The 19,299-nt window shown below is 44.6% G+C and overlaps 1 protein-coding gene across 1 annotated transcript; it reads left to right on the top strand.

The window, feature by feature from the left end:
• The first annotated feature begins 649 nt into the window (after positions 1-649).
• Positions 650-13,346, top strand: LOC129820948 (high-affinity choline transporter 1-like). The gene is made up of 9 exons (XM_055878100.1): positions 650-798; positions 1,487-1,724; positions 2,735-2,848; positions 2,939-3,094; positions 3,221-3,369; positions 3,504-3,647; positions 3,792-3,945; positions 8,907-9,124; positions 9,475-13,346. The coding sequence occupies exons 2-9, from the start codon at positions 1,541-1,543 to the stop codon at positions 10,126-10,128; spliced, it is 1,773 nt and encodes a 590-aa protein (XP_055734075.1). The 5' UTR covers positions 650-798; positions 1,487-1,540; the 3' UTR covers positions 10,129-13,346.
• The last annotated feature ends 5,953 nt before the right edge of the window (positions 13,347-19,299 follow it).

The following is a 19,299-nucleotide window of genomic DNA, read 5'->3' as shown; positions in this document are numbered from 1 at the left end:
CGCGACATTCTCCTCCAAATCTTTTATTGAGGAATGGCTAGCTGCCTATCCCGTATATTCACTGTAGCAATAACGAACCGCACACAGAGCTACTCACTGCACACGAAATTAGCCCAATGTTGGCGTAGGTGTATTACCTAATTTATGCATTTTAAACATGTTTAATCTGACTGATTCTCGTGCCAGTTGGGCAAATGGCTATAATGTCAGACGTTATCCTGCATAGGATGGCCCATGTTTCACCAGATAAATAAATAATATAATTGTTATATGCCAGCACTGGATGTAGCAAGACAGATGCCGTCTATCGGACATTCTAACCACCCACTATCTCAATATTCACACGGGTAAAAAGCATAGTGCTTCCATTTCGCCTCAATTGGCACCTTTGTGAACGTCAATCACCGCTAAATGAAACCTGGTGAGTTAACCATTCCAACCGGGTGTTTTATAAGACATCTTTCCCCTGGGTGTGCGTCATGCCATTCCCAATTATATGCTATTTCTGTCCTTTCCTGGGAGACCTTCACTGGCTGCCTCTCCTCGTCTACACAACCTGTCAACCTTATTGATAAACCACCCCCTTTCCCTTTCAAGTCTTTCACAGCCTCTGACCCCCCCCCCCCCCCCCCCCCCCCTCTTTCTCTCAGCCCCCAAACGGTGTATAAACCACACCGGGGAATTACGCACGGGTGGCGTGGATTACGTTGAGTTCTAACATTTTTCCTTCTCTGGAAAGTCAGTTGGACGCACTTTTAGAACCACCGGCCGACGTACATTGAAGAGACAACTCTAAAGGTAGGAGAAAACCACTCTGTGCCCTGGATGGGGCACTACCTCGTTCTCCAAACAGTTGTCTTTACATGTATTTTGTTTCAGATGGTTTATTAATTAACTGTAGCCAAACTGTGTCGACTCAGATTTCATTAAATTACAGTAGAATAGCCATGAGCTGATGTGCAGGTGTATGTGAAAGAGTGGCAGATCTTTGAAAGGAAGTCGATGTTACTGCTTTAGCAGCTCCCGAAAACCCGCCTTCAGCAGGAATTATACCTGAAAGTGCTTCTTTGATTTTGTTGATGTGACAGAAAGAGACCCATCCGTTAGAATGTCTGGGATCTCTGCACTATATTTTTCTGTCTGGGCGTGCGCTCCGGGATGCGTTATGCGTATTTTACGCACATATCAAACCTTATTGTTTAACCCATAATCATTTTTGGGTGTATTATGTACATGGTCAACTTGTTGTAAATCAAACAGTTCACAAAATCTTCAACAAGGGAGTATAAAAAGAGAGCCCACATGTCAAATATTATTGTAAGCCTATACAATTTCAAATTATTATTAATCAGCCAATGAAGCAATAACACATTTAAAGCTGTTTGTTGTAAGAAGATACACGTTTGATTGTGGGTCTGATGACTAGGCTTCTTCAAAGGGAGTGGCTAGGTGGCTTCTGTTCTTCACCTCTCCATCCCTGGCACAGGTCTCAATGAAAAGCCGTTACTCGCACAAAGACTAATCACGGCAGTGGAAGAGGATGGCCGTCCACGCCGAGGGGATCGTGGCTATAGTGATCTTCTACTTGCTGATTCTGGGCGTGGGGATATGGGCCGCGTGGAAGAACAAGAACTCAGGGGTGTCGGAGGGCCAGGACCGCAGTGAAACCATCATGGTGGGCGGGAGGGACATTGGGTTGTTTGTCGGTGGATTCACTATGACCGGTGAGTTGTGACCTGGTTCAACTGCCTGGAGAGGCTGGGTTGGGGCATGGGGCTAATTCAGTTTTGAATTTAAAATATCCCATTGTTGTCTATACGGTTGTTTTGAAATCATGTATAAAATACTCTTATTGCTAAATTGACTGAAATAAAAACTGAATTTACCCCAGCCCTGTTGTTGGAGAGGCATATAGTACCTTGTTTCTCAAATATTTCCACTGTCAACTTTAGATGGGGGAATTTAAATCAGTCATGTTCCTCACATGTCGGAATGACAACTGACGTATAAAGACAGATGCCGCTGACTGTTTTTCCGGTGCTCAGTCAGACTAGCACCGGACTGGTTTTACCCACGTTCCCACCAATTGTTACAATAGGCACTGGCAAAAATCAAATACCTAAACATCGACGACGACAGCTGTTTCTATCGAATTGGAGAACACAATATATTGATAGGCTATTTTAAATCCCCCTAGATCATTGGCAGAATTAAAGCCCTGTTTTTGATGAGAGCAACATTAATTGACGGAAGAGTTCATGAAAGACCCAGAGCGTTTTCTAACTAATGTCTTTGATGCTATTTTAATAACAGACCCTGGAGTTACGGGCTTGTTTAGGAGCGAAAAGTCATCAATTATTTATTTTCCGCGAGTTAGAGAAATGCTCATGAAAATAATTGTTATTGATCTACGTTAACTTTTTGATATTAACTCAGCATTTTATATGAATTAATTCGATTTATTAACGTGGCATAACATCTAGATTATTAACGCTCTGTGAACTATTGACTAAATATTAAACGTTACCAATATACCAAATATTATCAATATATATTGATTGTAAGACATTGATTGTACAATTTATTCGTACGTTGTGGCTCTAAAATGAAATCTATGGAAAACATAACATTATAAAAACAATTCAACCATCTCTTATGTTTTGTTTGTGTGTGCAAGGCTAAATAATGTGTGTTACAAATTTGTATCTTGAACTGTGATGAACCTCTCCTCCAGCTACATGGGTAGGCGGCGGCTACATCAACGGGACGGCGGAGTATGTCTACCTGCCTGACTTCGGCCTGGCCTGGGCACAGGCTCCCTTCGGATACGCCCTCAGTCTGGTAGTAGGTAAGAACATGATAAATTCATGTTCAACACTTTCTGTCTTCTACTTTAGTGACCGAAGTTCCTTAATGATGTGTCTCTCTCGTGCTCCAGGTGGCCTGTTCTTCGCCAAGCCCATGCGCTCCCGGGGATACGTCACCATGCTGGACCCGTTCCAGCAGATATACGGGAAGCGTATGGGGGGGCTGCTCTTCATTCCGGCGCTTATGGGGGAGATTTTCTGGTCCGCTGCCATCTTGTCAGCGCTGGGTAGGCCACAGTCTGAGAGTCAGGGTTGTGGACAATTCAATTTCAACATCATCAATTAAAATGAAAAATCTTAATGGAAAATGGCAGCTGATTGTGTATGTGTGCATGTCCATGTGTTTTGTCTAGGAGCTACTCTGAGTGTGATCGTGGACATTGACATCAACATGTCAGTGGTGATCTCAGCCCTGATAGCTATCTTCTACACCCTTGTGGGAGGGCTGTACTCTGTAGCCTACACTGACGTGGTCCAACTCTTCTGTATCTTCCTGGGACTGGTGAGTCCAACAGCACTGGAATTTGCCTGGGAAAATGTACCTGATTTGCCAAGCTCCACAATCCGGAAGAAAGGCAATTCACCTTTATTTTATCTCTGTCTTTCTCTCGCTGTCTGTCTGTCTGTCTCTCTCAGTGGGTCAGTGTGCCATTTGCCCTGTCCAACCCAGCGGTGTCAAGCATCAGTGTGACAGCTAAAGAGGCTGTGTACCAGACACCCTGGCTGGGTAAGATAGACTCAGCAGACACCTGGATGTGGATCGACAACTTCTGTCTTCTGGTATATCATCAGTCATTATAATTATCAGCAAATTCTATTGACTATAATGTAATTATGGTTAGGTTTGGAGTATGTATTCACTATAAAGCTGTGTGTTGGTTTGTTTTGTATTGTGTGTATTGACTGTGGTGTTTCTGGCCCTAGATGTTGGGGGGGATACCGTGGCAGGTGTATTTTCAACGGGTTCTCTCTGCCTCTTCAGCTACCTACGCCCAGGTACTGTCCTTTATTGCTGCCGCAGGCTGCCTGGTCATGGCTGTCCCCTCCGTTCTCATAGGAGCTATAGGAGCCTCCACAGGTACACACACACACACACACACACACACACACACACACACACACACACACACACACACACACACACACACACAGTCATGCACACACAAACACACACACAAACACTTCCTCATTGAGTTAATGAATGCACACATTATTTACTAAAGGAAAGTATGATACAAAAACACATCGTTCTCTATTAGCTTGTTCCCACAACGTAGCGCAGCTCAGATGTATAAACCAACAGGCAGGATACAGTGGGATGTAAACAACACCAGACTGCCCCTGTCATACAACACAGAGAAGAATTCATTAGGAGATGTGACTTCTGTGAATATTACATCAGAAGGAAGACTAATTTTACATTTACATTTACATTTAAGTCATTTAGCAGACGCTCTTATCCAGAGCGACTTACAAATTGGTGCATTCACCTAATGACATCCAGTGGAACAGCCACTTTACAATAGTGCATCTACATCTTTTAAGGGGGGGGGGGGGGGGGGGCAGAAGGATTGCTTTATCCTATCCTAGGTATTCCTTGAAGAGGTGGGGTTTCAGGTGTCTCCGGAAGGTGGTGATTGACTCCGCTGTCCTGGCGTCGTGAGGGAGTTTGTTCCACCATTGGGGTGCCAGAGCAGCGAACAGTTTTGATTGGGCTGAGCGGGAACTGTACTTCCTCAGTGGTAGGGAGGCGAGCAGGCCAGAGGTGGATGAACGCAGTGCCCTTGTTTGGGTGTAGGGCCTGATCAGAGCCTGAAGGTACTGAGGTGCCGTTCCCCTCACAGCTCCGTAGGCAAGCACCATGGTCTTGTAGCGGATGCGAGCTTCAACTGGAAGCCAGTGGAGAGAGCGGAGGAGCGGGGTGACGTGAGAGAACTTGGGAAGGTTGAACACCAGACGGGCTGCGGCGTTCTGGATGAGTTGTAGGGGTTTGATGGCACAGGCAGGGAGCCCAGCCAACAGCGAGTTGCAGTAATCCAGACGGGAGATGACAAGTGCCTGGATTAGGACCTGCGCCGCTTCCTGTGTGAGGCAGGGTCGTACTCTGCGGATGTTGTAGAGCATGAACCTACAGGAACGGGCCACCGCCTTGATGTTAGTTGAGAACGACAGGGTGTTGTCCAGGATCACGCCAAGGTTCTTAGCGCTCTGGGAGGAGGACACAATGGAGTTGTCAACCGTGATGGCGAGATCATGGAACGGGCAGTCCTTCCCCGGGAGGAAGAGCAGCTCCGTCTTGCCGAGGTTCAGCTTGAGGTGGTGATCCGTCATCCACACTGATATGTCTGCCAGACATGCAGAGATGCGATTCGCCACCTGGTCATCAGAAGGGGGAAAGGAGAAGATTAGTTGTGTGTCGTCTGCATAGCAATGATAGGAGAGACCATGTGAGGTTATGACAGAGCCAAGTGACTTGGTGTATAGCGAGAATAGGAGAGGGCCTAGAACAGAGCCCTGGGGGACACCAGTGGTGAGAGCGCGTGGTGAGGAGACAGATTCTCGCCACGCCACCTGGTAGGAGCGACCTGTCAGGTAGGACGCAATCCAAGCGTGGGCCGCGCCGGAGATGCCCAACTCGGAGAGGGTGGAGAGGAGGATCTGATGGTTCACAGTATCGAAGGCAGCCGATAGGTCTAGAAGGATGAGAGCAGAGGAAAGAGAGTTAGCTTTAGCAGTGCGGAGCGCCTCCGTGATACAGAGAAGAGCAGTCTCAGTTGAGTGACTAGTCTTGAAACCTGACTGATTTGGATCAAGAAGGTCATTCTGAGAGAGATAGCAGGAGAGCTGGCCAAGGACGGCACGTTCAAGAGTTTTGGAGAGAAAAGAAAGAAGGGATACTGGTCTGTAGTTGTTGACATCGGAGGGATCGAGTGTAGGTTTTTTCAGAAGGGGTGCAACTCTCGCTCTCTTGAAGACGGAAGGGACGTAGCCAGCGGTCAGGGATGAGTTGATGAGCGAGGTGAGGTAAGGGAGAAGGTCTCCGGAAATGGTCTGGAGAAGAGAGGAGGGGATAGGGTCAAGCGGGCAGGTTGTTGGGCGGCCGGCCGTCACAAGACGCGAGATTTCATCTGGAGAGAGGGGAGAGAAAGAGGTCAAAGCACAGGGTAGGGCAGTGTGAGCAGAACCAGCGGTGTCGTTTGACTTAGCAAACGAGGATCGGATGTCGTCGACCTTCTTTTCAAAATGGTTGACGAAGTCGTCTGCAGAGAGGGAGGAGGGGGGGGGAGGGGGAGGAGGATTCAGGAGGGAGGAGAAGGTGGCAAAGAGCTTCCTAGGGTTAGAGGCAGATGCTTGGAATTTAGAGTGGTAGAAAGTGGCTTTAGCAGCAGAGACAGAAGAGGAAAATGTAGAGAGGAGGGAGTGAAAGGATGCCAGGTCCGCAGGGAGGCGAGTTTTCCTCCATTTCCGCTCGGCTGCCCGGAGCCCTGTTCTGTGAGCTCGCAATGAGTCGTCGAGCCACGGAGCGGGAGGGGAGGACCGAGCCGGCCTGGAGGATAGGGGACATAGAGAGTCAAAGGATGCAGAAAGGGAGGAGAGGAGGGTTGAGGAGGCAGAATCAGGAGATAGGTTGGAGAAGGTTTGGGCAGAGGGAAGAGATGATAGGATGGAAGAGGAGAGAGTAGCGGGGGAGAGAGAGCGAAGGTTGGGACGGCGCGATACCATCCGAGTAGGGGCAGTGTGGGAAGTGTTGGACGAGAGCGAGAGGGAAAAGGATACAAGGTAGTGGTCGGAGACTTGGAGGGGAGTTGCAATGAGGTTAGTGGAAGAACAGCATCTAGTAAAGATGAGGTCAAGCGTATTGCCTGCCTTGTGAGTAGGGGGGGAAGGTGAGAGGGTGAGGTCAAAAGAGGAGAGGAGTGGAAAGAAGGAGGCAGAGAGGAATGAGTCAAAGGTAGACATGGGGAGGTTAAAGTCACCCAGAACTGTGAGAGGTGAGCCGTCCTCAGGAAAGGAGCTTATCAAGGCATCAAGCTCATTGATGAACTCTCCAAGGGAACCTGGAGGGCGATAAATGATAAGGATGTTAAGCTTGAAAGGGCTGGTAACTGTGACAGCATGGAATTCAAAGGAGGCGATAGACAGATGGGTAAGGGGAGAAAGAGAGAATGACCACTTGGGAGAGATGAGGATCCCGGTGCCACCACCCCGCTGACCAGAAGCTCTCGGGGTGTGCGAGAACACGTGGGCAGACGAAGAGAGAGCAGTAGGAGTAGCAGTGTTATCTGTGGTGAGCCATGTTTCCGTCAGTGCCAAGAAGTCGAGGGACTGGAGGGAGGCATAGGCTGAGATGAGCTCTGCCTTGTTGGCCGCGGATCGGCAGTTCCAGAGGCTACCGGAGACCTGGAACTCCACGTGGGTCGTGCGGGCTGGGACCACCAGGTTAGGGTGGGCGCGGCCACGCGGTGTGAGGCGTTTGTATGGTCTGTGCAGAGAGGAGAGAACAGGGATAGACAGACACATATTTGACAGGCTACAGAAGAGGCTACGCTAAAGCAAAGGAGATTAGAATGACAAGTGGGCTACACGTCTCGAATGTTCAGAAAGTTAAGCTTACGTAGCAAAAAATCAATAAAATTACAAATCTTATTGACTAAAATGATATAGTACTGCTGGCTGGTGAAGTAGCCTGGCTAGCAGTAGCTGCGTTGTTGAAAGTGAAGCTGGCTAGGTGACCTCGACAGTTTCTCTAAATTTCTCTAAACTACACAATTATCATGGATACAAGGACAGCAAAGACAACTAGCTAACACTACGCTAATCAAGTCGTTCCGTTGTAATGTAAGTTTCTACAGTGCTGCTATTCGGTAGAAGTTGGCTAGCTAGCAGTGTTAGCTAGCAGTGTTGGCTAGGTAGGAGGACAGCAGCGCGGGAGGCGAAACTAGCTGGCTAGCTAACCGATAATTACTCAAAGTTACACAATTATCTTAGATACAAAGCTAGCAAAGAAAACTATGTAGCTGGCTAACACTACACAAAACAAGTCGTTCCGTTGTATTGTAATCGTTTCTACAATGCTCTTCGGTGGCTAGCTAGCAGTGATGGCTACGTTGCGTTAATTTCAAACGAAAATAGCTCGCTAGCGAACCTCAATAACGACGCAATTATGTTTGATAAAAGACGGCTATGTAGCTAGCTAAGATCAAACAAATCAAACCGTTGTACTGTAATGAAAATGAAAATCAGACCGTTGTACTATAATGAAATGTAATGAAAAGTTATACTACTATTCGGTAGACGGTGGACGTTTGCTAGCTGCTGGGCAGATAGCAGTGGACAACGAGACGACGAAATACGATAATTACGCAGTTATCTTTGATACACAGACGGCTATGTAGCTAGTTAAGAAGAAATTGCTAAGGTTGGACAAATTAAATCGTTGTACTATAATGAAATGTAATGAAAAGTTATAAAAGTTATACTACCTGCAGAGCGAATGCAGAGCGAATGCAAATGCGACCGCTCGCCCCAAACCGGATGTCTTGTGATTAATTGGGTTGATCTGAAGATTCTTCATCAAGTCATCGTTAATCAACAGATGTTTGTTGAGGTCCAGAGGAGAGAGGGAAGGGGGGAGGGAGAGAGAGTGAGAGAGAGAAAGAGAGAGCGCGAAAGAGATAGAGAGCGAGTGAGAGACGGACTGAGGGTATGACTGAGAGTAGGTGTCACGGACGAGTGAGGAGACGGGGAAGGGGAGAGTGGAAGAATGGAGGGGGAGATAAGGTACTCAGATATGTTCTGATGGACTGATGATTTATTCCTCTGTGGAAAAACATGCAGTCCCTGTCATCGGTGATTAAATGTTTACAATAGTGGCTTTATATGGCTTCTAAACTAGAGATATTACCTAACAGCCAGATTCAAACACATGTGCTGTACGGATTTGAGTAACCCTGGACATATACCTTTTATAAAGCCTGCCCATATACATTTTGGTCTAAAAGTATGTAAACTACTAGCTGTGACTGTCGTCTTTCCCAGACTGGAACCAGACTACATATGGGGCAATTCCTCCTAAAGAGAAGGACCAATCAGATATGATCCTGCCCATCGTGCTGCAGCACTTGTGCCCACCCTGGATCTCCTTCTTTGGTCTGGGAGCGGTGTCTGCTGCTGTGATGTCATCAGCTGACTCCTCCATTCTATCTGCCAGTTCCATGTTCGCCAGAAACATCTACCAGCTGGCCTTCAGACAATCTGTGAGTTCACACACCACACATAGATGCAAAAATTCAACACTAAAGTGCTGTTTCTGTTTCTGAATATAATGCTTTTTCAGTAAATAATTCAGTCATAAAGATTCCAGGAAGTTTTTGTCCAGTGCTGGGGCCTTCTGTGAATAAGTCACAGCCAGATATTCAAATCTAATTATTCAATATGCAGGTTTGTGTCACAAACTAATATCTAACAGAAACGACACTGTTTTATGAAAAATGTTCATGCAGGTTATTTGTACATTAAACAGAAGAGAGATTAACGAAAATAGAAATTTTCAGAAAATAGAAAAACTGAAACAGGCTTTTTCCTCCTTCTCCTTCCTCCCCAATAGGCGACAGACCGTGAGATCGTGTGGGTGATGCGTATCACCATCTTTGTGTTCGGCGCTCTTGCCACCGCCATGGCGTTGCTAACGGGGACCGTGTATGGCCTGTGGTACCTGAGCTCCGACCTGGTGTATGTTATCATCTTCCCCCAGCTGCTCAGCGTGCTCTTCATCAAGGGAACCAACACGTACGGCTCGGTGGCCGGCTATGTCTTTGGTCTGCTGCTGCGTATCGGGGGAGGAGAACCCTACCTCAAACTACCCCCCTTTATCTACTACCCCGGCTGGGTGCAACAGGAGAAGATCCACCATCTGACTGGAGACGTGGAGTACTTCATCCAGCAGCGCTTCCCCTTTAAAACGGTCTCCATGCTGGCCTCCTTCCTGGGTAACGTGGCCTTCTCCTACCTGCTCAAGTACCTGTTTGAGTCTGGGACTCTGTCTCATAAGTATGACTTCATGGATGCTGTGGTGTCCAAACACAGTAAGGAGATCATGGACAAGACCACGCTGGTCAGTAGTGACAACATCATCCTGTCGGAGATGGAGCCGGTCAAAACGCGCCTCAGCAATGCACTGGCCGGGACATTTACGAACACAGAGGCTCTCAGTGACGATGAGGAGTCCAGCCCCGAGTCCTTAAACAACGACCATGAGTAGAGACCAGGAAGTAGAGACCAGGAAGTAGAGACCAGCAAGTAGAGACCAGCAAGTAGAGACCAGCAAGTAGAGACCAGGAAGTAGAGACCAGGAAGTAGAGACCAGGAAGTAGAGACCAGGAAGTAGAGACCAGGAAGTAAAGACCTGGACCAAGACCCAGAGCCAGACCTGGACCCAGAACCAAGTAGAGCCAAGGTCAGGGGTGGCTAGCCTTCCTGGAGAGATACCATCCTGCAGATCCTTTCTCCTGCTCTAACATACCTGATGCTATTAATCAGCTGCTCAACAGGATCTTAAACAGCTTAACCAGGTGTGCTATAGTAGGGCTGGAGAAAAAGCCTGCATGTCCCAATAGCTCTCCAACAGAAGGGTTAGCCAGCCCTGATATGGAGCCTTTACTGAGACCCAGAGCAGGTCTGTCTAGCCATCCAACCCTCTCGTGTTCTCATCATATCAACCACTGACTGACTCTCTGTAAATCAAACACCACCGCCATTTTAGTTTTCGGATTTCAGTGCCTGGTCATGGCTGTCCCCTCTGTCCTCATAGAATCCTTAAATTCTTAGTCTTAAATTTCTTAGGTGGTTTTTTACTGTCAGATTTTGTCAGATTTTGTTTTTTACTGTCAGACTGTCAGTACACACACACACACAGTCATGCACACACACAAACACTTCCTCATTGAGTTAATTAAACATTACAAGACGTTTTGTTCAAATATCCATGAATGCACACATTATTTACTAAAGGAAAGTATGATAAAAAAAACAGGCAACCAACAGGCAGGATACAGTGGGATGTAAACAACACCAGACGGCTCCTGTCATACAGTACGGAGAATAATTCATTAGGAGATGTGACTTCTGTGAATATTACATCAGAAAGAAGACTAATTAATTAGGTTGATCTGAAGATTCTTCATCAAAGTCATCTTTAATCGACAGCTGTTTGATGAGGTCCAGAGGAGAGAGGGAAATGGTCCATCTAGCCATCCAACCCCCTCGTGTTCTCATCATATCAACCACTGTCTGTAAAGCAAACACCACCGCCATTTTAGTTTTTGGTTTTCAGTGCTGCTACAGTAAATTGAGTTCATGTAAAGGTAAGTATAACTGATCTTGGTTAACCCAGAATTGAAATCTTGGTTAAATTCTGTGTCTATATGTGTTAGAAATTGAGAGTTTTCGGTTTGCGAAGCCAAAGCACACATGCGAAGCAGTAGAAGCGAAGCAGTTTAAGCACCGCCTTTTCCCTTTTCCTGATACATTCAAATAACCAGTGACGAAAACCCAAACACTGGAACTACTGCTGCTTGTTGTCCAATGCATCCAATCCCTTCACAAAAGATTCTACGGTTCATGCGCAGATATCTGTCCACAAGAGTTTACAGATAACTGTCTGTCTGTCTCACTAGGGAGGTCTGAGAGGGACGCCAGCCCAGAGGGTGAGGAGAATAGTGCAATATTTAAGTGTGTGTTTGTGCGTTTGTGTGTGTTTGTGCAAATTCATTACCATTAGGTATGTGTGTCGGAAGGTAATCTTTCAATTATTTCCTAGTTTACTTATAATTAATTCACTAATAGAGCAATAATGATTTTAGAGTCCATGCTGTACATAGACCTAGATATGAATATCAGTCATTCAAAACCGTTGATTGTTTTTTAATTATTGAGATCAAATAGATTTCAAGCTCTTTTTAAATTGTGCGCTCTTAATCCAATTTACACACAATCACCAGGTACAGGTTAAAATATTCAGTACTAACATTATTTTCATAGTAACTGGATTTGAACAGGGTTGAAAAGACAAACCCAAATTCTGTTCCATGTTGTCCATGTGCCAAAATGTTCCTCTCTGCAGGTGTAGAAGTTCAATACTGTGTTGTTGTGTTGGAGGGGAACGCTTGCTTTATTTCACAGTCCTATATCAGATTATAAGTGCCAGGTTTTACTGAGAAACTAAAGTATGTGTTAGTAATATAGGTGAACAAGCCTTTAATGCTTTATTAATGGGTGTACTGATTGAAATTGGACCTAGCTGTGGCTTTAGGTCATCTGCATCCTGAAATTACACCCTATTACCTACATAGTGCACTACTTTTGGACAGAGCCACATAATGTTGGGTAGTGCACTACTTTTGGACATAGCCACATAAGGTTGGGTAGTGCACTACTTTTGGCCAGAGCCACATAAGGTTGGGTAGTGCACTAAAGTGTAGTTTATATAGGTAATAAGGTGCCATTTGAGAGTGGCCCCATGATGGTTTGTTCCCCTCTAAACTGTCATTGACTGCAGAGCGGCAGGGGGGCTTGTGGAGGCTGAGTTGTGATTGCCCCTCCAGGGATTGTATCAATAACCCGTTGGCAGGATCAATTAAATTCTGCTCTGTCCACTCTGTCCATCTGCCCTGAGGACATTTGATTAGTGTTTTTTAGCTGGTTGTGAGCTGAGACAGGAAAATAACAGCACTGGTTGTTTTGGTGTCAGTGGTTGTAGTGATTGGAAGCAGAGCTGGTCCTATGCTGAGTGAATTAGCTACCTATCTGTTATCACAGTTATTACAGTTTGATGGGTGAACACTGAGGAAGGTCTGTTGACCAAAACGTTGGTCAGAGAAAACAGATTTGAGATTGTGATGGAAATTGCAGTTGTTACTTGATGTTGTTGAGTATTTCTGTTCTCTGGTTGACTCCTCTTACTGTATTTGCTGGTAAAGTCTGCTGGTGTTTACAGTCTTAAGTTATAGTTTGAATCTGTTGAATTATGGCCTTAATTTGGGTAGTATTGGGAGCTGGTCTGATGCTATTCTAAGTGTCAGAGTGGATTTGTGTGTCCAGGCAATCTGTACAAAATGTGGATGTAAAGTCTCCTCTCCTTCACCAAGGAGTCTGACTCTGTGCTGTTTTATCTTTTATCACTGGAAAAAATAGCATTGTTTAAACTAAAGAATAAGAAACATAATCATGTCAGTTGCTCGACTGGCTATACTAAATGTGCTTCTATGTTGTAAATGGCAATGTATATTTTTGTGTGATACATGTACTGTATATACCAACAAAGTCAGCATATGAACAAATGGAACATACTTTTTAATGCAACGTTAGAAATGATTTTGGTGAGGAGAAATAAAAGCTAAGAATTTATTTATTATTTATGCAGTGTCCATAAAAATGATGGTGATGAATATGTGAGGTAAATAAATTATATTATTTAGCTTATTGATCATTTGTCTTTCATTCGTGTTATATATTACATACATACATATTACATTTGTAAAGTTTTCAGACCCCTTGTCTTTTTCCACATTTTGTTACGTTACAGCGTTATTCTAAAATGGATCAAATAGTTTTTTTCAATCTACACATAATACTCCATAATGACAAAGCAAAAACAAAAACGTAAATATTACATTTACATAAGTATTCAGACCCTTTACTCAGTACTTTGCTGATGCACCTTTGGCAGTGATTACAGCCTTGAGTCTTCTTGGGTATGGCGCTACAAGCTTGGCACACCTGTATTTGGGTAGTTTCTCCCATTCTTCTCTGCAGATCCTCTCAAGCTCTGTCAGGTTGGATGGGGAGCGTCTCTCAATAGCTATTTTTAGGTCTCTCCAGAGATGTTCAATCGGGTTCAAGTCCAGGCTTTGGCTGGGCCACTCAGGGACATTCAGAGACTTGTCCCGAAGCCACTCCTGCATTGTCTTGGCTGTTATTAGGGTGTTGTCCTGTTGGAAGGTGAACCTTCGCCCCAGTCTGAGGTCCTGAGCGCTCTGGAGCAGGTTTTCATCAAGGATCTCTCTGTAATTTGTTCCGTTCATCTTTCCCTCGATCCTGACAAGTCTCTCAGTCCCTGTCGCTGAAAAACATCCCCACAGCATGATGCTGCCACCACCATGCATCACCGTAGGGATGGTGCCAGGTTTCCTCCAGACGTGACTCTTGGCATTCAGGCCAAAGAGTTTCATCTTGGTTTCATCAGACCAGAGAATCTTGTTTCTCATGGTCGGAAAGTCCTTTAGTTGCCTTTTGGCGAACTCCAAGCGGGCTGTCATGTGCCTTTTACTGAGGAGTGGCTTCCGTCTGGCCACTCTACCATAAAGGCCTGATTGGTGGAGTGCTCCAGAGATGGTTGTCCTTCTGGAAGGTTCTCCCATCTCCACAGAGGAACTCTGGATCTCAGTCAGAGTGACCATTGGGTTCTTGGTCACCTCCCTGACCAAGTTCCTTCTCCCCCGATTGCTCAGTTTGGCTGGGCGGCCAGCTCTAGGAAGAGTCTTGGGGGTTCCAAACTTCTTCCATTTAAGAATCATGGAGGCCACTGTGTTCTTGGGGACCTTCAATGCTGCAGAATTTTTTGGTACTGTTCCCCAAATCTGTGCCTTGACACAATCCTGTCTCGGAGCTCTGCGGACAATTCCTTCAACCTCATGGCTTGGTTTTTGCTCTGACATGCATTGTCAACTGTGGGACCTTATATAGACAGGTGTGTGCTTTTTCAAATCATGTCCAATCGATTGAATTTACCACTGGTGGACTCCAATCCAGTTGTAGAGACATCTCAAGGATGATCAATGGAAACAGGATGCACCTTAGCTCAATTTCTAGTCTCATAGCAAAGGGTCTGGTTTATGTAAATAAGGTTTTCTAAAAACCTGTTTTCGCTTTGTCATTATGGGGTATTGTGTGAAGATTGCTGAGGAACATTTTTACTTAATCAATTTTAGAATAAGGCTGTAACATAGCAAAATGTGGAAAAAGTCAATGGGTCTGAATACTTTCCGAATGCACTATATAATCAGTGTCGTGAGAGCTTTATCTGTACACAGCTAGTATAAAGAGAGTACTGACTGGCTGTTTCTATAGCTCTGGGTAGCGCAACGCTTTAAGCGAGACTGACTAACAATTTGATGCCCCATGGTCTTCCCTTTTCTCTCTAAACTATCTATTCGGCTCCAGTGAGTTCTTTTTATTCATAAGTTCCCTACCTCGGTGATCTCCGTTCAGGGCATCAAACCTACCCTTTAGTGAACAGTGAAAAGACAGACATACCTCAATCTGATTTCTCTGCTGATATGCCAATATACTGAGAGTGTGTGTGTGTGTGTGTGTGTGTGTGTGTGTGTGTGTGTGTGTGTGTGTGTGTGTGTGTGTGTGTGTGTGTGTGTGTGTGTGTGTGTGTGTGTGTGTGTGTGTGTGTGTGTGTGTGTGTGTGTTGGCAGGTTTGACAGCAGTGATGGTTATTGATTGATGACTCTCTCCAAAACCCCAGATTAAACACTCTACTGGTCAATCCCACACACATCTGACAGCCTGCCAAACTCACACACGTACACGCACACGCGCACACACATACACACTCGACAGCCTACTGTGATGCCAAACCAGATCATAAAGTACACTGACACACCTGACCTGGTCTGAATACAAGACCTCCTCCCATGCCCTGACCCTGTCTGACTCCTGATCCAGTTGACTCATTCATTTCATGAACGTTGGTTGGAGTATGAAATAGAGACAGACTGTGTGTTTGTTCTCCCCGCCACCCCTCGATCATGAACTCATCACAGAGGACTGGGAAACCCAAGGTCGCACCTTTCCGTCAGGATAATTAAACACAGAGACAGTGGGTGGTGAGTGTGTCTGATGGTGTGAGCTTTTGTGCATGTGTTGGTCTCAATGTAATGCTGGTGTTTGGGAAATACTGATAAACATTGGACTCCACTTCTCTTTACATACCATTCAGGCTAACATCACAGTGGTATTACTCACGCCTATGCATGCACCTAATGGACTAACACAATGGAATGACATTGGATATACATGCCATTATTCATTATAAATAATGTCATTATATCATTATCATCAACATGAGTGTTAGTGTAAGTGTCGGAACAAGCTCTGTTGAGAAATATGATCTGTCTCCAGGTGACGAGCCTGAGATGGTTGTGATGTCATGTCACCTCATGATGTCACATCCCTTTACCACCTGAGCCTGTATCATTATCTCAATAAGGCTTGGGGCTAATCTGAAGTTGCACCCTATTCTGTTTAGTAGTGCATTAAAGACACATTCAGTCTTTCATGTTTCTTTCATTTACACTATCTGGTCCTCTGGATTAGTGACTCCCAACATGATTAATATGTTTGTTGTCACAATCCTCAGATTGAACTCCCAGACAGGCAACAGTGGCATGTGAGATTTCTCCTTCTTCTCTCTATCTCTCTCTCTCTCTCTCCCTCTCCAACTCTCTCTTTACATCATGGAGAAGACTGCAGGCTGAGCCCCAGGCCTTGAGGTTCTCAATTTGTTCTCACTGAAGTTTCCTCCCTGTTTGAAGTAACAGAGAATTCCCTTTGAGTTGTCCCACACAATGTACCTCTCTCTCACAGACATTTACACACTTTATCTCTCTCTCTCACACACACACACACACACACACACACACACACACACACACACACACACACACACACACACACACACACACACACACACACACACACACACACACACACACACACACACACACACACACACACACGCACACACGCACACACACAGCCCTGCAGCACAGCTCATGACTTATTCTGTCTAATGGAGGAACTGTTTGTAAAGATGTGGTGGAAGCTCTGGTGTAAAAATCTTCCAATCACACACACGCACACACACACGTTTGATACACTTTTGGATACCACTCAAACCTATCTATTCTTCTTCTGGAATCATATAAATCTAATCAAATCATCATGTCTAGGACTCATTAGGAAGCCCTGGTGACAAGCCAAAGAGAGGAGTTGAGACAAGTTCAAAAGCATTTTACATCAAGCTCTTTGGATGCTGCCATTAATTGTATGACTTACAGGCTGACTACAGCGCTCACGCTGCGTGGGCGAGCGTTGCAAAATAAATGTAGAAATCTATATTATCAATTATATCACCCACACTGCACGCACGCGCCAACGAGCATCTTCGTTGCCAAGGGCTAAAATAGAAGTCAGTTCTATTTCTGACGCAGATCTCACTGTAAATCCTGCCTCTCCCATCTCCTCATTGGTTTATAGAAGCAGGTACCCACGTGCCATCTCCTCATTGGTTATACCCACGTGGGTGACTGAAAGACAAAATAGGTCGGTGGCGGTAATGCACCTAATTTATGAAAGTTGCCAATTGCAATATAAAGTCAAGAGAAGAAAAAGTCTGGAAGGAGGAGAGATGACTAAACGATTCGGTTGACCAGTTTGTGTGGATTAATTGGTGGAGTAGAGGACATTGTGCATTTCAGGTAAAATAATAACTCAATGTTTATATTCCAGGACAAATTAGCTAGCAACAGCAAGCTAGCTAAATAGGACAAATTAGCTAGCAAGTGCAAGCTAGCTAGCTAAATTGCTATAAATGTTTGTTTTTCGACCTGTCCACAAATTAATATAATTGGTTCAGAGTTTGTTTTGATATTTTAACCTGCGTATCGTGATCGCGTTTGGTGTGAGGGGACAAAATACATTTATGTACGATGGCGCAGCCGGTTTGGGTTCCGTGTTACTGCCACTGAAATGATTGGCTTTTACCAACCATCTTTAGGAAGGAAGAAGGGTCCATTGCAACTCTGTTTCCATTTCAATCCCTATTTACCCTAACAAATGCTTGTTTAAGTAATGCTCCTTAGAGAGTCTGACACCCCAGTATCTCATCATGAGCACAGTGCATTCTGGTCCAGCAGACAGAAGACTCTCAGAGGAGCTCTAAGGAGCAACAGGCCTCACATCCACATCTGGCCCTACAGAACGACACACCTGAGAGAGAGAGAGAGAGAGAGAAATAATGATGTAATTGCAGCTACAGCATGTTGATACAGTGCTTTTCCAATTAGAGTAGTAAGAGTAGGGAGGTCTAGAAATAGCCAGTGGTATTTACATTACTCTAAGTGCTGCATACAGTTTGAGTACACACTCACACTCCAGAGCCTGCCTGCGTCCATCAGGCACAGACACAGTTTATTGTCGCCAGTGGTCGGAGACAGGAACATTAATTACTGGTACAGTTATTACAGCAAAGCTATAGCAGGTAGTAGTAGTAGTAGTAGTAGTAGTAGTAGTAGTAGTAGTAGTAGTAGCAGTAGCAGTAGCAGTAGCAGTAGCAGTAGCAGTAGCAGTAGCAGCAGCAGCAGCAGCAGCAGCAGCAGCAGCAGCAGCAGCAGCAGCAGCAGCAGCAGTAGCAGTAGCAGTAGTAGTAGTAGTAGTAGTAGTAGTACTAGTACTAGTTGTAGTAATAGTAGTCGTAGTAGTAGTACTAGGTGTAGTGGTAATAGTAGTAGTAGTAGTAGTAGTAGTAGTAGTAATATTGGTAGTAGTCATAATAATGGTAGTAGTAGTAGTAGTAGTAGCCGTAATAATAGTATTAGTACTAGTTGTAGTAATAGTAGTCGTAGTAGTAGTACTAGGTGTAGTGGTAATAGTAATAGTAGTATTAGTAGTAGTAGTAGTAGTAGTAATAATAGTAATAGTGGTAGTAGTAGTAGTACTAGTTGTAATAGTAGTAGTAGTAGTAGTAGTAGTAGTAGTAGTAGTAGAAGTAGTAGTAATAGTAGTAGTAGTAGTAATAGTAGTAGTTGTAGTAGTAGTAATATTGGTAGTAGTCATAATAATAGTAGTAGTAGTAGTAATAGTAATAGTAATAGTAGTTGTAATAGTAATAGTAGTAGTAGTAGTACTAGTTGTAGTAGTAGTAGTAGTAGTAGTAGTAGTAGTAGTAATAGTAGTAGTAGTCATAATAGTAATGGTAGTATTAGTAGTAGTAGTAGTAGTGGTGGTAGTAGTAGTAGTAGTAGTAATAGTAGTAGTAGTAGTAGTAGTAGTACTAGTTGTAGTGGTAATAGTAGAAGTAGTAGTAGTAGAAGTAGTAGTAATAATAGTAGTAGTAGTAGTAATAGTAGTAGTAGTCATAGTAGTAGTAATAGTAGTAGTAGTACTAGTCGTAGTGGTAATAGTAGAAGTAGTAGTCGTAGAAGTAGTAGTAATAGTAGTAGTAGTAGTAGTAGTAGTAGTAAGTGTAATAGTAGTAGTAGTATTAGTAATAGTCGTAGTAGTCGTAGTAGTAGTCGTAGTAGAAGTAGTAGTAGTAGCCGTAGTAGAAGTAGTAGTAGAAGTAGTAGAAGTAGTAGTAGTAATA

The sequence above is a fragment of the Salvelinus fontinalis genome, chromosome 23, assembly GCF_029448725.1.
Source record: "Salvelinus fontinalis isolate EN_2023a chromosome 23, ASM2944872v1, whole genome shotgun sequence".
Lineage (NCBI taxonomy): Eukaryota > Metazoa > Chordata > Actinopteri > Salmoniformes > Salmonidae > Salvelinus > Salvelinus fontinalis.
Note: the sequence above shows the minus strand (reverse complement) of the source record. Positions and strands in the feature narration are given on the sequence as shown.